This window comes from Salmo salar, chromosome ssa20, assembly GCF_905237065.1.
Source record: "Salmo salar chromosome ssa20, Ssal_v3.1, whole genome shotgun sequence".
Classification (NCBI taxonomy): Eukaryota; Metazoa; Chordata; class Actinopteri; order Salmoniformes; family Salmonidae; genus Salmo; species Salmo salar.
This window is the reverse complement of record NC_059461.1, coordinates 623469-647931: the sequence shown is the minus strand read 5'-3', so window position 1 is coordinate 647931 and position 24463 is coordinate 623469. Positions and strand designations below refer to the sequence as shown.

Genomic DNA, 24463 nt, shown 5'->3' with positions numbered 1-24463 from the left:
TGTGTGTGTGTGTGTGTGTGTATGTATGTGTGTGTGTGTGTGTGTGTGTGTGTGTGTGTGTGTGTGTATGTGTGTGTGTGTGTGTGTGTGTGTGTGTGTGTGTGTGTGTGTGTGTGTGTGTGTATGTGTGTGTGTGTGTGTGTGTGTGTGTGTGTGTGTGTGTGTGTGTAGTATGTGTGTGTGTGTATGTGTGTGTGTGTGTGTGTGTGTGTGTGTGTGTGTGTATGTATGTGTGTGTGTGTGTGTGTGTGTGTATGTGTGTGTGTGTGTGTGTGTATGTGTGTGTATGTATGTATGTATGTATGTGTGTGTATGTGTGTGTGTGTGTGTGTGTACCTGTCTCTTCTCTCTGAAGCGAGCAGCCTCCAGATGATGGTGGTATGAAGCCAGGACCTGGTAGGCCGCTGCCCTCAGCTTGGGGTCATAACTGCTCAGGGACACCATCGTCACACCAAGGCCGTGACTCGACACAAACTTCAGACAGTCTATCACAGACTCTGTCACGGGGAAGGAAGGAAGGACAACGGTTTGGTTTAGGCTGCGCAGTAGCAACAGCATTGGTTCACCGTCACAGTGTGTATTTAGATGTCCCATGATCAGGGATTTATTGATTCATAATAAATAAAAAATAAAAAAAAAGTGGTTTCACAAACAACAATATTGGCGCTAAATAAGCGAGGAACATGTTTTTAGTCTGGCCTACTGGCACTGACTTCAATGTTCTTTAGTATTATTTTGATAAATGGTCTTTTTTAAACCTATGTGTCAATTCTTGTTTTCATGTCTCACCATCTTTTTGACTTGTGTCAAATTTTTCTGTAAAAAGTGTTATTTTAAATGCTGGGATGTTTAAACGCTTTGATGTTCAGGTGTTCGTTAATTGGCAGTAGTCACCTGGCTGAAGCATGGCGCTGAAGAGAGGCAGGAGGAAACAAGGGTCGTACACACTCCCAAGATCCTTCACTTCCTCATCTTTGAAAATCAGCTCTTTACCCTCCTGTTGAAGAAAGATGAGCGTCGTGTCATATCACATAGCCATCTTATTGGTACACCACATGAACAGGGCCAAGAGTTTTCCCAGGAATATATAAAACAGGAAACAATCTGGGGACTAGTTAGTTAGTAGCTACTAGTTAGTCTAGTTATAAAAAAGGTCCAGAGTCCTTTCTTTCTCAGGTCACATGTTCAGGAAATACTCCAGTATCTAAACATAATAAATAAGTCTCATAGTGTGTGTGTGTGTGTGTGTGTCTGTCTGTTACCTGTAGGATGATCCTGCGTTGCAGGGGGAAGTGAGTAATGGTGTTGATCATGGTGTCAGGGCTGAGCAGAGCCAAGAGGTCCTCAGAGCTGGGTTGCTGCCACAAGGAAACGCCCAGGCTTCTCCGGGCCTTATGGTGCTCCACCGCTGCTGGGCCCCAAAGCATGCACCTGCAGGTCACACACACACACACACACAGATATCAGTGTAAAAGCACGGACGCGCCAACACACACACACACAACTTACTGAGATGAAAGATAATAAATGAATAAACGTACTGAAAGTCTACCAGACTGATGCCGTTTTGTTCATACTCCTGCAGCAGCAGTAACAGTTTCTGATCTGCACAGAAAAGACTTGGTCAGCCAACGGTAGAATAGAAGCCATTTTAAAAGCACACAGAAGGAACAGCTCTGTTACCTGTCGTACTGAGAGTAGCTCCGTAGCCTCCCAGTAGAACTACAAAGTGGCTGCTGTTACAGACAGCAGGACTTCTCTTCACTAGGCTGAGCAGGAGAGAGACCAGGGCCTCTGGAAGAGAGAGCAGACAGAGAACTGTGTGTTATCGTCTGGTGTTCAGTGCTGCCTTACACAGTGTTTAGTGCGTTACACAGTGTTCAGTGCGTTACACAGTGTTTAGTGCGTTACACAGTGTTTAGTGCGTTACACAGTGTTTAGTGCGTTACACAGTGTTTAGTGCGTTACACAGTGTTCAGTGCGTTACACAGTGTTCAGTGCGTTACACAGTGTTCAGTGCCTTACACAGTGTTTAGTGCGTTACACAGTGTTCAGTGCGTTACACAGTGTTCAGTGCGTTACACAGTGTTCAGTGCGTTACACAGTGTTCAGTGCGTTACACAGTGTTCAGTGCGTTACACAGTGTTCAGTGTTTAGTGCGTTACAAATAGCTGACCATTATAGTTGTATCGGTATGGATCTGGAAGTGAACGGAGAAAACGAGGGGGGAATGCACATCCCACCGAGAACTGGTGCTGGGGGATAAACACCACTTAGATAACTGGTGCTGGGGAGAATACACCACTTAGATAACTGGTGCTGGGGGGAATACACCACTTAGATAACTGGTGCTGGGGGAAAAACACCACTTAGATAACTGGTGCTGGGGAGAATACACCACTTAGATAACTGGTGCTGGGGGATAAACACCACTTAGATAACTGGTGCTGGGGGGAATACACCACTTAGATAACTGGTGCTGGGGAAAAACACCACTTAGATAACTGGTGCTGGGGGGAATAACACCACTTAGATAACTGGTGCTGGGGAGAATACACCACTTAGATAACTGGTGCTGGGGATAATACACCACTTAGATAACTGGTGCTGGGGGATAAACACCACTTAGATAACTGGTGCTGGGGGATAAACACCACTTAGATAACTGGTGCTGGGGGAAAACACCACTTAGATAACTGGTGCTGGGGATAAACACCACTTAGATAACTGGTGCTGGGGAGAATACACCACTTAGATAACTGGTGCTGGGGGAAAAACACCACTTAGATAACTGGTGCTGGGGAGAATACACCACTTAGATAACTGGTGCTGGGGGATAAACACCACTTAGATAACTGGTGCTGGGGGATATACCCACTTAGATAACTGGTGCTGGGGGAATACACCACTTAGATAACTGGTGCTGGGGGGAAAACACCACGAAGATAATTGGTAGGGAAAATTACCACTTCAGATAACTGTTAGGAATACACACTAGATAACTGGTGCTTAAAGAGAATACACCACTTGACAACTGGTGTTGTGAATACACACCACTAGATAACTGAAAGTGTTAGACAAACAACACCAAGATAACTGGAAGTTGGGGACAAACACCACTTTAGATAACTGGTAGTTGGGGAAAACACCACTTAGATAACTGGTGCTGGGGATAAACACCACTTAGATAACTGGTGCTGGGGAGAATACACCACTTAGATAACTGGTGCTGGGGGGAAAAAACACCACTTAGATAACTGGTGCTGGGAGAAAATACCACTTAGATAACTGGTGCTGGGGGATAAACACCACTTAGATAACTGGTGCAGGGGGAATATACCACTTAGATAACTGGTGCTGGGGGAATACACCACTTAGATAACTGGTGCTGGGGGAAAACACCACTTAGATAACTGGTGCTGGAGGAAAAACACCACTTAGATAACTGGTGCTGGAGGAAAAACACCACTTAGATAACTGGTGCTGGGGGAAAAACACCACTTAGATAACTGGTGCTGGGGGGAATACACCACTTAGATAACTGGTGCTGGGGAAAACACCACTTAGATAACTGGTGCTGGGGGATAAACACCACTTAGATAACTGGTGCTGGAGGAAAAACACCACTTAGATAACTGGTGCTGGAGGAAAAACACCACTTAGATAACTGGTGCTGGGGGGAATACACCACTTAGATAACTGGTGCTGGAGGAAAAACACCACTTAGATAACTGGTGCTGGGGGGAATACACCACTTAGATAACTGGTGCTGGGGGATAAACACCACTTCTGTGAGCAGCAAACTTCTGATCTGGATGGGCTATTAGGGAAAAACATATAGAGAACAACAAAATGGCCCCCAACTCTGTACCTTTAACTGTTTGTTCCCACTAAGGTCAGCTTCTGCGTCTCCCAGCATGATGTGGTAGGAACAGGGAGTGGCTGAGGCCATCATGTGGATGTTGGTAGAGGCAGCAGCTCTTTAGGTCCTTCACTACCTCCATACATCAGATCCAACATCCTGTTTAGTGTGGTCAGGAAATTAGGGTCTCTGTGTCGATACCTGAAGGAAAGATTCTCCGCAAACAACAGACATCTGTTGTTGAATATGTAGAGAGGACAATACATCTACTGCTGAATATGTAGAGAGGACAATACATCTACTGTTGAATATGTAGAGAGGACAATACATCTACTGTTGAATATGTAGAGAGGACAATACATCTACTGTTGAATATGTAGAGAGGACAATACATCTACTGTTGAATATGTAGAGAGGACAATACATCGACTGCTGAATATGTAGAGAGGACAATACATCTACTGCTGAATATGTAGAGAGGACAATACATCTACTGTTGAATATGTAGAGAGGACAATACATCTACTGTTGAATATGTAGAGAGGACAATACATCTACTGTTGAATATGTAGAGAGGACAATACATCTACTGTTGAATATGTAGAGAGGACAATACATCTGTTGTTGAATATGTAGAGAGGACAATACATCTACTGCTGAATATGTAGAGAGGACAATACATCTACTGCTGAATATGTAGAGAGGACAATACATCTACTGCTGAATATGTAGAGAGGACAATACATCTACTGCTGAATATGTAGAGAGGACAATACATCTACTGCTGAATATGTAGAGAGGACAATACATCTACTGCTGAATATGTAGAGAGGACAATACATCTACTGTTGAATATGTAGAGAGGACAATACATCTACTGTTGAATATGTTAATATATATACATACACACACACATACAGCTCAAAAAAATAAAGGGAACACTTAAACAACACAATGCATCTCCAAGTCAATCACACTTCTGTGAAATCAAACTGTCCACTTAGGAAGCAACACTGATTGACAATACATTTCACATGCTGTTGTGCAAATGGAATAGACAACAGGTGGAAATTATAGGCAATTAGCAAGACACCCCCAATAAAGGAGTGGTTCTGCAGGTGGGGACCACAGACCACTTCTCAGTTCCTATGCTTCCTGGCTGATGTTTTGGTCACTTTTGAATGCTGGCGGTGCTTTCACTCTAGTGGTAGCATGAGACGGAGTCTACAACCCACACAAGTGGCTCAGGTAGTGCAGCTCATCCAGGATGGCACATCAATGCGAGCTGTGGCAAGAAGGTTTGCTGTGTCTGTCAGCGTAGTGTCCAGAGCATGGAGGCGCTACCAGGAGACAGGCCAGTACATCAGGAGACGTGGAGGAGGCCGTAGGAGGGCAACAACCCAGCAGCAGGAACGCTACCTCCGCCTTTGTGCAAGGAGGAGCACTGCCAGAGCCCTGCAAAATGACCTCCAGCAGGCCACAAATGTGCATGTGTCTGCTCAAACGGTCAGAAACAGCCTCCATGAGGGTGGTATGAGGGCCCGACGTCCACAGGTGGGGGTTGTGCTTACAGCCCAACACCGTGCAGGACGTTTGGCATTTGCCAGAGAACACCAAGATTGGCAAATTCGCCACTGGCGCCCTGTGCTCTTCACAGATCAAAGCAGGTTCACACTGAGCACGTGACAGACGTGACAGAGTCTGGAGACGCTGTGGAGAACGTTCTGCTGCCTGCAACATCCTCCAGCATGACCGGTTTGGCGGTGGGTCAGTCATGGTGTGGGGTGGCATTTCTTTGGGGAGCCGCACAGCCCTCCATGTGCTCGCCAGAGGTAGCCTGACTGCCATTAGGTACCGAGATGAGATCCTCAGACCCCTTGTGAGTTCATATGCTGGTGCGGTTGGCCCTGGGTTCCTCCTAATGCAAGACAATGCTAGACCTCATGTGGCTGGAGTGTGTCAGCAGTTCCTGCAAGAGGAAGGCATTGATGCTATGGACTGGCCCGCCTGTTCCCCAGACCTGAATCCAATTGAGCACATCTGGGACATCATGTCTCGCTCCATCTACCAACGCCACGTTGCACCACAGACTGTCCAGGAGTTGGCAGATGCTTTAGTCCAGGTCTGGGAGGAGATCCCTCAGGAGACCATCCGCCACCTCATCAGGAGCACGCCCAGGCGTTGTAGGGAGGTCATACAGGCACGTGGAGGCCACACACACTACTGAGCCTCATTTTGACTTGTTTACATCAAAGTTGGATCAGCCTGTAGTGTGGTTTTCCACTTTGATTTTGAGTGTGACTCCAAATCCAGACCTCCATGGGTTGATAAATTGGATTTCCATTGATTATTTTTGCGTGATTTTGTAGTATTTAATAAGATTATTTCTTTCATTCAGATCTAGGATGTGTTGTTTAAGTGTTCCCTTTATTTTTTTGAGCAGTATATACATATATCTCAGACTAACCTGGAGAAATAAAAGGTTAGATAAATCACGACACCCGACAGACACCCCCGACAGACAGAGACAGACCCCCCGACAGACAGACACCCCCGACAGACAGAGACAGACCCCCCGACAGACAGAGACAGACCCCCCCGACAGACAGACCACCCCCCCAGACAGACAGACACCCCCTTCCCGACAGACAGACAGACAGCCCCCCTCCGACAGACAGACAGACCCCCCCCCCCCAGACAGACAGACAGACAGACCCCCCTCCCCCCCTCCGACAGACATTTATATTCAACAGAATAGTTGTGTCTGAATAAAGGATAAGAACACTTACTTCAGTCCAGCCTTGACAAAGCTGTTCCATTCAGCTGCTGTGATGTCTTCTGGAAAAGTCTGAGGGGGAAAAAAAGTTTGCTTCTGAGTTACCAATGTAGTCCTGCTCAGTTGGTAGAGCATGGCACTTGTAACGCCAGGGTTGGGGGTTCAATTCCCACGGGGGGGGGGGGCGACAGTACGAAAACGTATGCACTCCCTGCTGTAAGAGCGTCTCCTAAATGACTAAAATGTACAACAGAAACAACGTCATTTAAGTTGACATATCAACAAAAAAATGATCATGGCCTCTGGTCAACAATAGTGCATTATATAAGAAATAGGGAGTCATTTGGGATGCGGACAACATGTATTTTAGCATGATAAGACTGTGGACCCACCAGTAGTACTGTTAGTCTATTCAGTATGTTGTCCTCCTGTGTGAGTGGTGCCGTGTTCTGTTCTCTGTTGTGACCGTAGGAAGAGCTCAGCCACCGGAGGGCAGCAGAGAGGACGGACGTCCTCCACACCTCTAGCTCCTCGGGACAGACAGACAGCACAGCACTGATGGGGTCCACCAGCTGCCATCTGAAGGGAGGGACAGAGAGAGAGAAAAATACACTTTGTTGATACATGGTCCCCTGTAACCCTAGTAGATGTGTGTATTTAACTGAAATTTGGCCGACTTTCTAATAAATGGCACCAGGGGGGGGATGACTGACGTTTTACGGGCTCCTAACCAAAACGTGCAATATCGTGTTGTTTCCCAGTCATTGTTCGTTACTTATTTTATACATAATGTTGCTGCTACCGTCTCTTATGACCAAAAAGAGCTTCTCACCTCGAACTGGAAGAAGATTTTTAAAAAATAATAAAAATTACGAGTCCGACGCGAAGGATATATTGCTTCTCCGAGACCAGGCCCAAATCCCCGTGAAGAAAAAAAACTGAAATACAGGGGCGGAGATCGGGTTGTCTTGTGAAAATTTGTCGGCGAGTGGGTAACCCGCCTCTACCATCCATTCTATTGGCCAACGTGCAATCACTGGAGAATAAACTGGATGATCTCCGTTTGAGACTACGCGTTGGCAGGACAGAACAGCTACCTCTGGTAAGACGAGAGGTGGGGGTGTGTGCCTATTTGTCAATAACAGCTGGTACTCAATATCTAATATTAAGGAAGTCTCGAGGTATTGCTCGCCTGAGGTAGAGTACCTCATGATAAGCTGTAGACCACACTATTTACCAAGAGAGTTTTCATCTATATTTTTCGTAGGCGTCTATTTACCACCACAAACCGATGCTGGCACTAAGACCTCACTCAACCAACTGTATAAGGCCATAAGCAAACAAGAAAATGCTCATCCAGAAGTGGCGCTCCTAGTGGCCGGGGACTTTAATGCAGGGAAACTTAAATCAGTTTTACCTCACTTCCACCAGCAAGTCACATGTGCAACCAGAGGGAAAAATAAATCCTAGACCACCTTTACTCTACACACAGAGACGCATTCAAGCTCTCCCTCCATTTGGAAAATCTGACCATAATTCTACCCTCCTGATTCCTGCTTGCAAGCAAAAACTAAAGCAGGAAGTACCAGTGACTCGCTCAATACGGAAGTGGTCAGACGACACAGTGACCGTACGTACATATCACAACCAGAAGCCATGGAATACAGGCAACATCCGTACCAAGTTAAAGGCTAGAGCTGCCGCTTTCAAGGAGCGGGACACTAATCCGGACACTTATAAGAAATCCCGCTATATCCTTCAGATGAACCATCAAAACAGGCAAAGCGTCAATACAGGACTAAGATTAAATCCTACTACACCGGCTCTGACACTCATCGGATGTGGCAAGGCTTGCAAACTATTAGACTACAAAAGGGAAACCTAGCCGCGAGCTGGCCAGTGATGCGAGCCTACTAAACGGGCTAAATACCTTTTATGCTCGCTTCGAGGCTAGCAACACTGAAACATGTATGAGAGAACCAGCTGTTCCGGACGACTGTGTGATCACGCTCTTCGTAGCAGATGTGAGCAAGACCTTTAAACAGGTCAACATTCACAAGGCCCCTGGGCCAGATGGATTACCAGGACGTGGACTCAGAGCATGAGCGGATCAACTGGTAAGTGTCTTCACTGACATTTTCAACCTGTCCCTGACCCAGTCTGTAATACCTACATGTTTCAAGCAGACCACCATAGTCCCTGTGCCCAAGGAAGCGAAGGTAACCTGCCTAAATGACTACCGCCCTGTAGCACTCACGCCGGTAGCCATGAAGTGCTTTGAAAGGCTGGTCATGGCTGACAACACCATTATCCCAGAAATCGTAGACCCACTTCAATTCACATACCGCCCCCAACAGATCCACAAATGACAATCTCAATCGCACTGCACACTGCCCTTTCCCACCTGGACAAAAGGAACACCTATGTGAGAATGCTATTCATTGACTACAGCTCAGCGTTCGACACCATAGTGCCCACAAAGCTCATCACTAAGCTAAGGACCGTGGGCCTAAACACCTCTCTATGCAACTGGATCCTGGACTTCCTGACGGGCCGCCCCCAGGTGGTAAGGGTAGGCAACAACATCTGCCACACAGATCCGAGGAATGGTGCGTGTTTTGTCCCCTCCTGTACTCAAAAGACTAGAAATCATGGTGAATAACAATCTAACACAGGATGCAGTTGAAATAGCAATAGCCTTCAATTCCTACTTTATTGACTCTGTCAAGGTACTGACACAGAACCCCTCCACTGGTTTATTGGGCTCAGTGCTAGTGAATGACGCTCAACCTGTCTTCATCATAAGGGTCAAAGGTGAAAAAGGTGATTAGCTCACTAAAGAACTCTAAATCCAAAGATGTGTTTGGGCTGGACTCTACCTTTCTTAAAAACTACAAAGAGTCACTCATTGGCCCCATTACTAAGGTCACCAACACATCTATTGGTCTGGGGGTGTTTCCAAGGGTATGGAAGTCAGCCATAATAACGGACATCTTTAAATCGGGCGACCCTGCTGATGTGAGTAACTACAGGCCCATTAGTATACTACCTGTGGTGTCGAAGGTTGTTGAAAAGTGTGTAGCAGAACAACTGATTTCCCACCTCAACAACAGCCCCTTCACATTACACTCCATGCAGTTTGGCTTCAGAGCGAAACACTCCACAGAAACGGCCAACTGCTTTCTTCTGGAAAATGTGAAGTCCAAGATGGACAAAGGGGGCGTTGTTGGGGCTGTGTTTCTGGACCTAAGGAAGGCTTTCGATACTGTTAACCATGAGATTCTCATCACAAAATTGTCCAAGTTCAACTTTTCCCCCGATGCCTTGAGATGGATGAAATCATACCTTGAAGGCAGAACTCAGTGTGTCAGAGTGAGCAATGAGCTGTCGCCCACTCTTAGCTATGATGTGGGTGTGCCCCAAGGGTCAATACTGGGGCCCCTCCTGTTCAGCCTGTACATTAATGATCTGCCTTCCATCTGCACGGGGTCTGAAGTTCAAATGTATGCAGATGATACAGTGATTTTTGTGCAAAGAGCAAACAACAAGCTGCACAAGAACTCACTACTGTAATGGTCCAGGTTACAAAGTGGCTCAGTGACTCGTGTTTGCATCTCAATGTGAAAAAAACTGTTTGCATGTTCTTCACAAAGAGGGCAACAGATGCTACTGAGCCAGATGTCTATGTGTCAGGGGAGAAGCTCCAGGTGGTATCTGATTTTAAGTACCTTGGAATCATACTTGATTCCAACCTCTCTTTTAAAAAGCATGTGAAAAAGGTAATTCAAATAACCAAATTCAACCTAGCTAATTTCCGATTTATACGAAATTGTTTGACCACAGAGGTAGCAAAACTGTATTTCAAATCGATGATACTCCCCCACTTAACATACTGCTTGACTAGTTGGACCCAAGCTTGCTATACAACATTAAAACCTATTCAGTCTGTCTACAAACAGGCTCTCAAAGTGCTCGATAGAAAGCCCAATAGCCATCATCACCGTTACATCCTCAGAAAGCATGAGCTCCTGAGTTGGGAAAATCTGGTGCAATACACCGACGCATGTCTTGTATTCCAGATCCTAAATGGCCTGGCTCCCCCTCCACTCAGTATTTTTGTAAAACAGAAAACCCAAACATATGGCAGCAGATCCACAAGGTCTGCCATGAGAGGTGACTGTATAGTTCCCTTAAGGAAAAGCACCTTTAGTAAATCCGCTTTCTCTGCGAGAGCTTCCCATGTCTGGAATACACTGCCATCAGACACACATAACTGCACCACATATCACACTTTCACAAAATGCATGAAGACATGGCTAAAGGTCAATCAGACTTGTGAACATAATCCCTAGCTGTGTATTGCCACTTTGTCTTGTTGCTTTTTGTTCTATGTTGCTCTGTCTGTATGCTATGTCTTGCTTGTCCTATGTTGCTCTGTCTGTATGCTACATCTTGCTTGTCCTATGTTGCTCTGTCTGTATGCTACATCTTGCTTGTTCTATGTTGCTCTGTCTGTATGCTACATCTTGCTTGTTCTATGTTGCTCTGTCTGTATGCTACATCTTGCTTGTCCTATGTTGCTCTGTCTGTATGCTATGTCTTGCTTGTCCTATGTTTCTCTGTCTGTATGCTATGTCTTGCTTGTCCTATGTTACTCTGCGTGTGCTCACTGTTCAATGATTGTCTGTATTGTAATTGTTTTTAATAACCTGCCCAGGGACTGCGGTTGAAAATTAGCCGGCTGGCTAAAACCGCACTTTTACTGAAACGTTGATTAATGTGCACTGTCCCTGTAAAAATAAAATCAACTCAAACTCAACTCCCTGTTCACCCATGACTGCATGGCCAAGCATGACTCCAACACCATTATAAAGTTTGCTGACGACACAACAGTGGTAAGCCTGATGACCGACAACAATGAGACAGCCTATAGGGAGGTGGTCAGAGACCTGGCAGTGTGGTGACAAGACAACAACCTCTCCTTCAACGTGATCAAGACAAAGGAGCTGATTGTGGACTACAGGAAAAGGAGGACCGAACATATTCACATCGACAGGGCTGTAGTAGAGCGGATTGAGAGTTAAGTTCCTTGGTGTCCACATCACCAACAAACTATCATGGTCCAAACACAGACCGAGACCGTCGTGAAGAGGGCCAAGCTTCCTGCCATCCAGGACCTATATTATAGGCAGTGTCAGAGGAAAACCCCCCAAAAATTGTCAGAGACTCCAGTCACCCAAGTCATAGACTGTTCTCTCTGCTACCGCACAGCAAGCGATACCGGAGCGCCAAGTCTAGGTCCAAAACGCTCCTTAACAGCTTCTACCTCCAAGCCATAAGACTGCTGAACAGTTAATTAAATGTCCACCCGGACTATTTACACTGACCGCCCCCTTCGTTTTTACACTGCTGCTACTCTCTGTTTACTATCTATGCATATTCACTTTACCCCTACCTACATGAACATATTACCTCAATTACATGGACTAACCGGTACCCCCTGTATATAGTCTCATTACTAACCTGTACCCCCTGTATATAGTCTCATTACTAACCGGTACCCCCTGTATATAGTCTCATTACTAACCTGTACCCCTGTATATAGCCTCATTACTAACCTGTACCCCCTGTATATAGTCTCATTACTAACCTGTACCCCCTGTATATAGCCTCATTACTAACCTGTACCCCTGTATATAGTCTCATTACTAACCTGTACCCCTGTATATAGTCTCATTACTAACCTGTACCCCTGTATATAGTCTCATTACTAACCTGTACCCCTGTATATAGTCTCATTACTAACCTGTACCCCTGTATATAGTCTCATTACTAACCTGTACCCCTGTATATAGTCTCATTACTAACCTGTACCCCCTGTATATAGTCTCATTACTAACCTGTACCCCCTGTATATAGTCTCATTACTAACCTGTACCCCTGTATATAGTCTCATTACTAACCTGTACCCCCTGTATATAGTCTCATTACTAACCTGTACCCCCCTGTATATAGTCTCATTACTAACCTGTACCCCCTGTATATAGTCTCATTACTAACCTGTACCCCCCTGTATATAGTCTCATTACTAACCTGTACTCCCTGTATATAGCCTCATTACTAACCTGTACCCCCTGTATATAGCCTCATTACTAACCTGTACCCCTGTATATAGCCTCATTACTAACCTGTATCCCCTGTATAGCCTCATTACTAACCTGGCCCTTACATAGTCTCATTACAACCTTTTATTGTCTGGTACTTCTTGCCCCTGTATATAGTCTCATTAATAATTTCTGTAATAGTCTCATTACTAACCTGTACCTATGTATATAGTCTCATTACTAACCTGTACCCCTGTATATAGCCTCATTACTAACCTGTACCCCTGTATATAGCCTCATTACTAACCTGTACCCCTGTATATAGCCTCATTACTAACCTGTAACCCTGTATATAGCCTCATTACTAACCTGTACCCCTGTATATAGCCTCATTACTAACCTGTACCCCTGTATATAGGTCTCATTACTAACCTATACCCCCTGTACATAGTCTCATTACTAACCTGTACCCCTGTATATAGTCTCATTACTAACCTGTGCCCCTGTATATAGTCTCATTACTAACCTGTACCCCTGTATATAGTCTCATTACTAACCTGTACCCCTGTATATAGCCTCATTACTAACCTGTACCCCTGTATATAGCCTCATTACTAACCTGTACCCCCTGTATATAGCCTCATTACTAACCTGTACCCCGTATATAGCCTCATTACTAACCTGTACCCCTGTATATAGCCTCATTACTAACCTGTACCCCCTGTATATAGCCTCATTACTAACCTGTACCCCTATATATAGCCTCATTACTAACCTGTACCCCCTGTATATAGTCTCATTACTAACCGGTACCCCCTGTATATAGCCTCATTACTAACCTGTACCCCTGTATATAGCCTCATTACTAACCTGTAACCCTGTATATAGCCTCATTACTAACCTGTACCCCTGTATATAGCCTCATTACTAACCTGTACCCCTGTATATAGGTCTCATTACTAACCTATACCCCCTGTACATAGTCTCATTACTAACCTGTACCCCTGTATATAGTCTCATTACTAACCTGTGCCCCTGTATATAGTCTCATTACTAACCTGTACCCCTGTATATAGTCTCATTACTAACCTGTACCCCTGTATATAGCCTCATTACTAACCTGTACCTGTATGTAGGTCTCATTACTAACCTACCCCCTGTACATAGTCTCATTACTAACCTGTACCCTGTATATAGTCTCATTGCTAACCTGTGCCCCTGTATATAGTCTCATTACTAACCTGTACCCCTGTATATAGTCTCATTACTAACCTGTACCCCTGTATATAGCCTCATTACTAACCTGTACCCCTGTATATAGCCTCATTACTAACCTGTACCCCCTGTATATAGCCTCATTACTAACCTGTACCCCTATATATAGCCTCATTACTAACCTGTACCCCCTGTATATAGCCTCATTACTAACCTGTACCCCCTGTATATAGCCTCATTACTAACCTGTACCCCTATATATAGCCTCATTACTAACCTGTACCCCCTGTATATAGTCTCATTACTAACCGGTACCCCCTGTATATAGCCTCATTACTAACCTGTACCCCCTGTATATAGTCTCATTACTAACCTGTACCCCCTGTATATATCCTCGCTATTGTTATTTTATTGTTTCTCTTACATTTCTTACTCTGGTTAATTAGTAAATATTTATTGTATTGTTGGTTAAGGGCTTGTAAGTAAGCATTTCAAAGTAAGGTCTACACCTGTTGTATTCGGCTATGGTTTTACTGAGGTAATACCTGTACAAACACATTACCTCTCAAAGCCGTCTAGTTTCTGCAGGGCAGCAGGCAAGGAGGTGACGAGCTCTCTGATGTCCTTGACCTTAGTCGCCAGCGTGACCAGACTAGACAGAGCCTCCACAACCTCCACAGCCTCCAGGGCCTCCCCCTGTGTCCTGCCCCAGCACAGAGAGGCTCAGCCTGGGGAACAGGGCCTTCTTCAGGGTCTTCAGCACCGCTGTCTGAACTGTGGGACAACATGGACATGTCAAACAACACGGTGACTGTGATAGTTAAGAACCAACCATACATTTTTCACTTCTTAAGTCAAGCATTAAAATGTCAATGGAGAGAGACTAAATAAGTGGAAGTAAGGATTCTCCCCGACGGAGGCATAAATATAGTAACAATGAGGCTGACACCGCAAACAAGACCACGACCACCTACCTTCTTTAGGCCTGGCCGGGTCCTCCCTGGCTGCAGTCTGCAGGTAACTGTTGACCAGCGGTAGGAATCTCTCTGTCTGGTCTGTGAGTTTCTCCACGTTCTGCGGCTGCAGGCACCACACCTCGAAGCAGAGCCTGTGAGAAGAGCAGTTCAGCAGCAGGGGCTACCCCGATGGCCTGGGTGGCTGCAGTAACAGGTCCCTGGAGACAATGGAGCAGGACGTCAGTGTGGAGTAGTTTAGCGTTGCCTGGCTGGGTCCTCAGGGCCTGCAGGAGGAAGTTCTCCAGAGACGGGCTAGAGCAGGAGAGGAGCAGGGTGGCCAGGCCTTGGAGGTGGGCCTGGGAGAGGAGGACAGGAGAACCGGATGAAGAGGTGTTGGTGGAGGAGGTCTCGGTGAGGATCTGTAGAGCTGTGCGTCCGTAGACACTGAGCTCTGCTGCTCTGGAGCTCTTCTCTCCCTCCCTGTCACCCTCCCCCGGGGTGATGAGGGTCTCCTTGGGGAGGAGGAGAAGGGAAGAGACCAGCTCCTGGAGGAGAGGGGGTTCCATGTAGGCATGCAGGGCCATGAAGGCTCTCACAGGCCGGGACGCCTCGTCGACCTCCCGCCTCTCCCCCAGCTCTCTGAGCAGAGCCCTTGAAACAGCCTTCAGGTAGGGGGAGAGGAGAGAGAGGGAGTCCAGGGGTCGAAGGGCGGCGGCAGAGGTCTGTAATAGACCCAGGATGCAGTCAGACAGTTGTGCACAAAGCAGCTTCAGCCTGACAGGGTTGAGGGAGGTAGGAGGGACGGAGGACAACTCCAGAGACAGGAACCACTGCTCCATACACGGGTGCTTCAGGATGGAACTCAGCACTGACAACGCCATCTACACACACAGATCAGGGAAAAGATTACAGTATATCACATCACCAGAACAAAACGACAACGAGAAATATCCCAAATCCACCTGGGATAAGTTACTAAGTTACAGTAAACAAAGAAGAACAAGACTACAACTCTAAAGATATCCCTGACGAAGGTCACGGAGTCCTGGTCCTCCTTTTTGATATGGCACGAAGAGTTGAAATTCTGACTACTATATATCTGGTATACCACCTCCAGTAGAAGGGCTACTGGTCCTACCAGGCTGTGGTTGTCCTCCGCTTCAGAAGACGGGTTGAACTCCAGCAAGAGCTCTGATCCATTCAGGAGGTCCACAGCTTTGGGTTCTGCTGCCTTGGCTGGATCTACTACAGTGGCTGAGTCCTGGTCCATAGCTATAGGCTCCGTCTCTGCCGCCACCTTGGGATCCACAGCCATGGTTTCTGCCGTCTCCGCTTCCTTCTGATCAGCCACCATGGTCTCAGCCTCGGTTTCCAAAGTTGGTTCCTGTGGGCTCTGAAGCCTCAACACCAACCCCTGGAGAATTCCCATTAGGACACTGAGCGCCAGCAGCCCTGTGTTTTTAGACAACTGTGGAGAGACAGGAGGAGGCTACGCGTTAGGAGAGAGAGAGACGGGAGGAGGCTACGCGTTAGGAGAGAGAGAGACGGGAGGCGGCTACGCGTTAGGAGAGAGAGAGACGGGAGGCGGCTACGCGTTAGGAGAGAGAGAGACGGGAGGCGGCTACGCGTTAGGAGAGAGAGAGACGGGAGGCGGCTACGCGTTAGGAGAGAGAGACGGGAGGCGGCTACGCGTTAGGAGAGAGAGAGACGGGAGGCGGCTACGCGTTAGGGAGAGAGAGACGGGAGGCGGCTACGCGTTAGGAGAGAGAGAGACGGGAGGACTACACGCGTTAGGAGAGAGAGAGACGGGAGGCTGCTACGCGTTAGGAGAGGTGGAGAGACGGGAGGCGGCTACGCGTTAGGAGAGAGAGAGACGGGAGGCGGCTACGCGTTAGGAGAGGTGGAGAGACGGGAGGCTACGCGTTAGGAGAGGTGGAGAGACGGGAGGCGGCTACGCGTTAGGAGAGAGAGACGGGAGGCGGCTACGCGTTAGGAGAGAGAGAGACGGGAGGCGGCTACGCGTTAGGAGAGAGAGAGACGGGAGGCGACGCGTTAGGAGAGAGAGAGACGGGAGGCGGCTACGCGTTAGGAGAGAGAGAGACGGGAGGCGGCTACGCGTTAGGAGAGAGAGACGGGAGGCGGCTACGCGTTAGGAGAGAGAGACAGGGGGGGCCTCTACGTTAGGAGAGAGAGAGAGACGGGAGGCGGCTACGCGTTAGGAGAGAGAGACGGGAGGCGGCTACGCGTTAGGAGAGAGAGAACGGGAGGCGGCTACGCGTTAGGAGAGAGAGAGACGGGAGGAGCTACGCGTTAGGAGAGAGAGAGACGGGAGGCGGCTACGCGTTAGGAGAGAGAGACGGGAGGCGGCTACGCGTTAGGAGAGAGAGCGGGAGGAGGCTACGCGTTAGGAGAGAGAGACGGGGAGGGGCTACGCGTTAGGAGAGAGAGACGGGAGGCGGCTACGCGTTAGGAGAGAGAGACGGGAGGCGGCTACGCGTTAGGAGAGAGACGGGAGGCGGCTCGCGTTAGGAGAGAGAGACGGGAGGCGGCTACGCGTTAGGGAGAGAGAGAGACGGGAGGAGGCTACGCGTTAGGAGAGAGAGACGGGAGGCGGCTACGCGTTAGGAGAGAGAGAGACGGGAGGCGGCTACGCGTTAGGAGAGAGAGACGGGAGGAGGCTACGCGTTAGGAGAGAGAGACGGGAGGAGGCTACGCGTTAGGAGAGAGACGGGAGGCGGCTCGCGTTAGGAGAGAGAGACGGGAGGCGGCTACGCGTTAGGAGAGAGACGAGGAGGCGGCTACGCGTTAGGAGAGAGAGACGGGAGGCGGCTACGCGTTAGGAGAGAGAGACGGGAGGCGGCTACGCGTTAGGAGAGAGAGACGGGAGGAGGCTACGCGTTAGGAGAGAGACGAGGAGGGGCTACGCGTTAGGAGAGAGACGGGAGGAGGCTACGCGTTAGGAGAGAGACGGGAGGAGGCTACGCGTTAGGAGAGAGACGGGAGGCGGCTACGCGTTAGGAGAGAGACGGGAGGAGGCTACGCGTTAGGAGAGAGACGGGAGGAGGCTACAGCGTTAGGAGAGAGAGACGGGAGGCGGCTACGCGTTAGGAGAGAGAGACGGGAGGCGGCTACGCGTTAGGAGAGAGAGAGACGGGAGGAGGCTACGCGTTAGGAGAGAGACGGGAGGAGGCTACGCGTTAGGAGAGAGACGGGAGGCGGCTACGCTTAGGAGAGAGAGACGGGAGGAGGCTACGCGTTAGGAGAGAGAGCGGGAGGAGGCTACGCGTTAGGAGAGAGAGAGACGGGAGGAGGCTACGCGTTAGGAGAGAGAGAGACGGGAGGAGGCTACGCGTTAGGAGAGAGAGAGACGGAGGAGGCTAGCGTTAGGAGAGAGAGAGACGGGAGGAGGCTACGCGTTAGGAGAGAGAGAGCGGGAGGAGGCTACGCGTTAGGAAGAGAGAGACGGGAGGAGGCTACGCGTTAGGAGAGAGAGAGACGGGGAGGAGGCTACGCGTTAGGGAGAGAGACGGGAGGAGGCTACGCGTTAGGAGAGAGACGGGAGGAGGCTACGGCGTTAGGAGAGAGAGACGGGAGGAGGCTACGCGTTAGGAGAGAGACGGGAGGAGGCTACGCGTTAGGGAGAGAGACGGGAGGAGGCTACGCGTTAGGAGAGAGACGGGGAGGAGGCTACGCGTTAGGAGAGAGACGGGAGGAGGCTACGCTGTTAGGAGAGAACGGGAGGAGGCTACGCGTTAGGAGAGAGACGGGAGGAGGCTCGCGTTAGGAGAGAGACGGGAGGAGGCTACGCGTTAGGAGAGAGACGGGAGGAGGCTACGTGTTAGGAGAGAGACGGGAGGAGGCTACGCGTTAGGAGAGAGACGGGAGGAGGCTCGTGTTAGGAGAGAGACGGGAGGAGGCTACGTGTTAGGAGAGAGAGACGGGAGGAGGCTACGCGTTAGGAGAGAGACGGGAGGAGGCTACGTGTTAGGAGAGAGAGCGGGAGGAGGCTACGTGTTAGGAGAGAGACGGGAGGAGGCTACGTGTTAGGAGAGAGACGGGAGGAGGCTACGTGTTAGGAGAGAGACGGGAGGAGGCTACGTGTTAGGAGAGAGACGGGAGGAGGCTACGTGTTAGGAGAGAGACGGGAGGAGGCTCGTGTTAGGAGAGAGACGGGAGGAGGCTACGTGTTAGGAGAGAGACGGGAGGAGGCTCGTGTTAGGAGAGAGACGGGAGGAGGCTACGTGTTAGGAGAGAGACGGGAGGAGGCTACGTGTTAGGAGAGAGACGGGAGGAGGCTACGCGTTAGGGAGAGAGACGGGAGGAGGCTACGCGTTAGGAGCTAGTCATGGTAGATGCGGCTCGATAAAGCAGCGCTCATACAGCTTAGTGTTTCTCTGTACCATGCTGAAGTTGTCCACAGTGGTTTTGATGTACAGTAGGATCTGCTTGGCTGCAACAGGATACTCTGCCATCTCCATAGTGACCAGACTCTTCTCTAGCCTCCGTCTGAAGGAGTCTTCTAGCAGGGCAGAGGCCCCTTGGGTGTAGGCCGTCTTCAGGAGACCAGTAAAGGTCACAGGACTAGGAGAGACAGGGAAAGGGCTTTCACAGGACTGGAACTGTCAGACAGAGGGAGAGACCATAAAACAGGAAGTTGTTGCGGATACATAAAAATCATCGTTGTAATTAGCACTATTAAATAATATAACACTTTTACAATAACCTTATAATGAACATGATAATAACACTATTACATGTAATAAGACTGATGTTAAGATAATAACAGTTATTATCTGTATGATGGTGATGAGAGGGAGGAGTTCTAACCAGGTGTTCCCGGGCCTGCTGGGGTAGCCATGTTGTGTAGTAGTGATGAAGGTGAATGATGGAGTGATGGGGAGGACCAGGGTCTTCTGAGGAGTTCAGCTCTTTATCGTACTGGAGAAGAGCCAGGCTGAGGGGCAGAGGGTCTCTCTGACAGTGGAGCACATCACATAGGACTGCTGCCATGTAGTCGTATACTACACCTAAATACACAACATTACATTATACACCATCCTCTCGGGTCAAATACACAACATTATACACCATCCCTCGGGTCAAATACACAACATTATACACCATCCCTCGGGTCAAATACACAACATTATACACCATCCTCGGGTCAAATACACAACATTACATTATACACCATCCTCGGGTCAAATACACAACATTATACACCATCCCTCGGGTCAAATACACAACATTACATTATACACCATCCCTCGGGTCAAATACACAACATTATACACCATCCTCGGGTCAAATACACAACATTACATTATACACCATCCCTCGGGTCAAATACACAACATTATACACCATCCCTCAGGTCAAATACACAACATTACACACCATCCCTCGGGTCAAATACACAACATTACACACCATCCCTCGGGTCAAATATCACAACATTATACACCATCCCTCGGGTCAAATACACAACATTATACACCATCCTCGGGTCAAATACACAACATTATACACCATCCCTCGGGTCAAATACACAATATTACATTATACACCATCCTCGGGTCAAATACACAACATTACATTACACCATCCCTCGGGTCAAATACACAACATTACATTATACACCATCCCTCGGGTCAAATACACATTACATTATACACCATCCCTCGGGTCAAATACACAACATTAATTATACACCATCCCTCGGGTCAAATACACAACATTACATTATACACCATCCCTCGGGTCAAATACACAATATTACATTATACACCATCCCTCGGGTCAAATACACAACATTACATTATACACCATCCCTCGGGTCAAATACACAACATTATACACCATCCCTCGGGTCAAATACACAACATTATACACCATCCTCGGGTCAAATACACAACATTATACACCATCCCTCGGGTCAAATACACAACATTAATACACCATCCCTCGGGTCAAATACACAACATTATACACCATCCCTCGGGTCAAATACACAACATTACATTATACACATCTAGAATACACACAAACAAGGCTTTGAGTGTTTGAACGAGCCACAGACAGTCAGCCAGACAGCCAGACCCAGACAGTCAGTCAGCCCAGACCCAGACAGTCAGTCAGCCAGACCCAGACAGTCAGCCAGTCAGCCAGTCAGCCAGACAGCCAGCAAAGCCAGAAAGCCAGTCAGCCAGACAGTCAGTCAGCCAGACCCAGACAGCCAGTCAGCCAGACCCAGACAGCCAGACAGTCAGTCAAGCCAGACAGTCCGCCCGCCAGACAGCCAGCCAGACAGCCAGTCAGCCAGAAAGCCAGTCAGCCAGAAAGCCAGTCAGCCAGACACCCAGTCAGCCAGACAGTCAGCCAGACCCAGTCAGCCCCCAGTACTTTAGTAGTTTACCTTTCTCCGTTCTGTAGGTAGCAGGTAGTTTGTTCCTGGCCTCCAGGACAGCAGGTACCACGGCACTGAATGGGAAGGTCTGGAGGATGAGGTCATCACTAAGCGCCGGGCCCAGCTCCTCCGTCTCCCCTCGCTGCCCTCCATGATCACGTCAACCATGTCCAGCACATCTAGAAATACAGCAGCACAGTGTTTCCCTACCAGGCCAAGGCTTTGTCTTCACTAGCCATGTTTCCATTATTAACATACCCAGTGATTTTTTATTGTTGTCGACGTTTAGAAAGTTCACATAGAAAATACATGCGACAATTGCCTGTGCGTTTCAAATTAACTGTCGTGGTCGATAATTATTATTATTTTTTTTAAACCTAGTGTTGAATAAAATTACGTTTTCCATTTTCCATTTAGGCAAACTGCGCATAAATAATGGCGCCAGCCTGTATGCTTCCTTCCACCTAAGTGTTTCGTCTCCAGGCTGCCCGAGAAAGCCTGCATGGATAGAATCACACACACACACACACACACACGGTGGCCAGTATATTAGGTACACCACCCTGTCACCAAAGTGGTTCAGCTCCTACAGACAGTGAGTCACGTGGCGGTGTCTTGCTATATAAAGCAGGCAGACAGGCATCGAGACATTCAGTTACTGTTCCACTGAACGTTAGAATGGGCTAAATGAGTGACCCAAGCGACTGAGCGTGGTATCGTCGGTGCCAGGCTCAATGGTTCCAGTATCTCAGAAACTACTTCCTGGGCTTTTCACACACGCGACAATGTCTATGGTTTACAGAAGAAACGGTGCAACAAACAAAAACATTCAGTCAGCGACAGTCCTGTGGGTGAAAACAGCTCGTTGATGAGAGGGTCGAAGGAGAATGGAAAGAATCGTGGAAGATAACAGGCGTGAAATGGGGATGTAGTGTAGTAAATCACCAACCGTCTATGTGAGAGAGACAGGATGTAGTGTAGTAAATCACCAACCGTCTATGTGAGAGAACAGGATGTACTGTAGTAAATCACCAACCGTCTATGTGAGAGAGACAGGATGTAGTGTAGTAAATCACCAACCGTCTATGTGAGAGACAGGATGTACTGTGGTAAATCACCAACCGTCTATGTGAGAGAGACAGGGATGTAGTGTAGTAAATCACCAACCGTCTATGTGAGAGAGACAGGATGTACTGCTAGTAAATCACCAACCGTCTATGTGAGAGAGACAGGATGTACTGTAGTAAATCACCAACCGTCTATGTGAGAGAGACAGGATGTACTGTAGTAAATCACCAACCCGTCTATGTGAGAGAGACAGGATGTAGTGTAGTAAATCACCAACCGTCTATGTGAGAGAGACAGGATGTACTGTAGTAAATCACCAACCGTCTATGTGAGAGAGACAGGATGTACTGTAGTAAATCACCAACCGTCTATGTGAGAGAGACAGGATGTAGTGTAGTAAATCACCAACCGTCTATGTGAGAGAGACAGGATGTAGTGTAGTAAATCACCAACCGTCAATGTGAGAGAGACAGGATGTAGTGTAGTAAATCACCAACCGTCTATGTGAGAACAGGATGTACTGTAAGTAAATCACCAACCGTCTATGTGAGAGAGACAGGATGTAGTGTAGTAAATCACCAACCGTCTATGTGAGAGAGACAGGATGTACTGTAGTAAATCACCAACCGTCTATGTGAGAGAGACAGGATGTGTGTAGTAAATCACCAACCGTCTATGTGAGAGATGGGGATGCTGGCGTTGTCACCATCCTGTCCGCTAAGATTGGCCATGCAGGTGGGCTGCCTCCTGGACAAGACTGGTGCCACCTTGTCTGTGTAGGTGTAAGGGTTACACACCAGACACACCATCACCTGGGGGACATAAACACATCTACAGGGTGACACACCATCACCTGGGGACATAAACACATCACAGGGTGACACACCATCACCTGGGGACATAAACACATCACAGGGGTGACACACCATCACCTGGGGACATAAACACATCACAGTGTGACACACCATCACCTGGGGACATAAACACATCACAGGGTGACACACCATCACCTGGGGACATAAACACATCACAGGGTTACACACCAACTCACCTGGGGGACATAAACACATCACAGGGTGACACACCATCACCTGGGGGACATAAACACATCACAGGGTTACACACCATCACCTGGGGACATAAACACATCACAGGGTTACACACCAGACACACACATCACCTGGGGACATAAACACATCACAGGGTGACACACCATCACCCTGGGGGACATAAACACATCACAGGGTGACACACCATCACCTGGGGGACACTAAACACATCACAGGGTTACACATCATCACCTGGGGACATAAACACATCACAGGGTGACACACACCATCACCTGGGGGACATAAACACATCACAGGGTTACACACCATCACCTGGGGGACATAAACACATCACAGTGTGACACACCAGACACACCATCACCTGGGGGACATAAACACATCACAGGGTTACACACCATCACCTGGGGACATAAACACATCACAGGGTGACACACACCATCACCTGGGGGACATAAACACATCACAGGGTTACACATCATCACCTGGGGACATAAACACATCACAGGGTGACACACCATCACCTGGGGGAGCATAAACACACTCACAGAGAAGAGACAAACACACACACACACACACACACACACGACACACACACACCCTGTATCATAAATAGCATAACGCAATCAAACAATCAATAACACAATCAAATAATCAATCCCTGCGCGAAAGGCCTCGGTAAGAAGGTGTTGATCGATGTTTTTTATTTTATGCTACTTGTCGCCGATCGTAGCATAACGATAGATTGATCGAATTGAGAGTATCTATGACTGATTGATTCTTATTGATTGTTTGGTTGATTGATTGATGTATCGAATTGATCCAATCGATCGACCAACTGTATTCTATGGAGGTGGACCAGGTGACTGACCCTCTCCAGGAAGTGTATGACTGTGTCCTGCTGGTCTGGTTGTAGTCTGTCCAGGTGGTTCAGCGCACAGCTCCAGCTCAGACCAGGTGTACTCAAACACTCCACTGTCCTTCAGCACCTAATTCCAAACAATGGAGA

At 48.1% G+C, this 24463-nt stretch overlaps 1 protein-coding gene and 1 long non-coding RNA gene across 2 annotated transcripts in view; both read right to left on the bottom strand.

Annotated features, from left to right (window-relative positions):
* Positions 1-24463, bottom strand: part of LOC106597389 (nucleolar pre-ribosomal-associated protein 1-like) — an 88773-nt gene that overhangs the window by 19279 nt on the left and 45031 nt on the right. The window contains 16 exon segments of the mRNA XM_045704205.1: positions 337-497; positions 895-997; positions 1263-1431; positions 1542-1605; positions 1684-1818; positions 14630-14731; positions 14932-15091; positions 15093-15794; positions 16052-16381; positions 19314-19532; positions 19741-19940; positions 21329-21454; positions 21457-21498; positions 23058-23199; positions 24326-24388; positions 24390-24443. Coding sequence (XP_045560161.1) covers positions 337-497; positions 895-997; positions 1263-1431; positions 1542-1605; positions 1684-1818; positions 14630-14731; positions 14932-15091; positions 15093-15794; positions 16052-16381; positions 19314-19532; positions 19741-19940; positions 21329-21454; positions 21457-21498; positions 23058-23199; positions 24326-24388; positions 24390-24443 — 2772 coding nt within the window.
* On the bottom strand, positions 6649-14653 carry LOC123729337 (uncharacterized). Its single transcript, XR_006761102.1, has 3 exons — positions 14520-14653; positions 7031-7217; positions 6649-6710 (listed from the first exon to the last, which is right to left on the bottom strand). It is a non-coding gene; the product is annotated as an uncharacterized lncRNA (long non-coding RNA).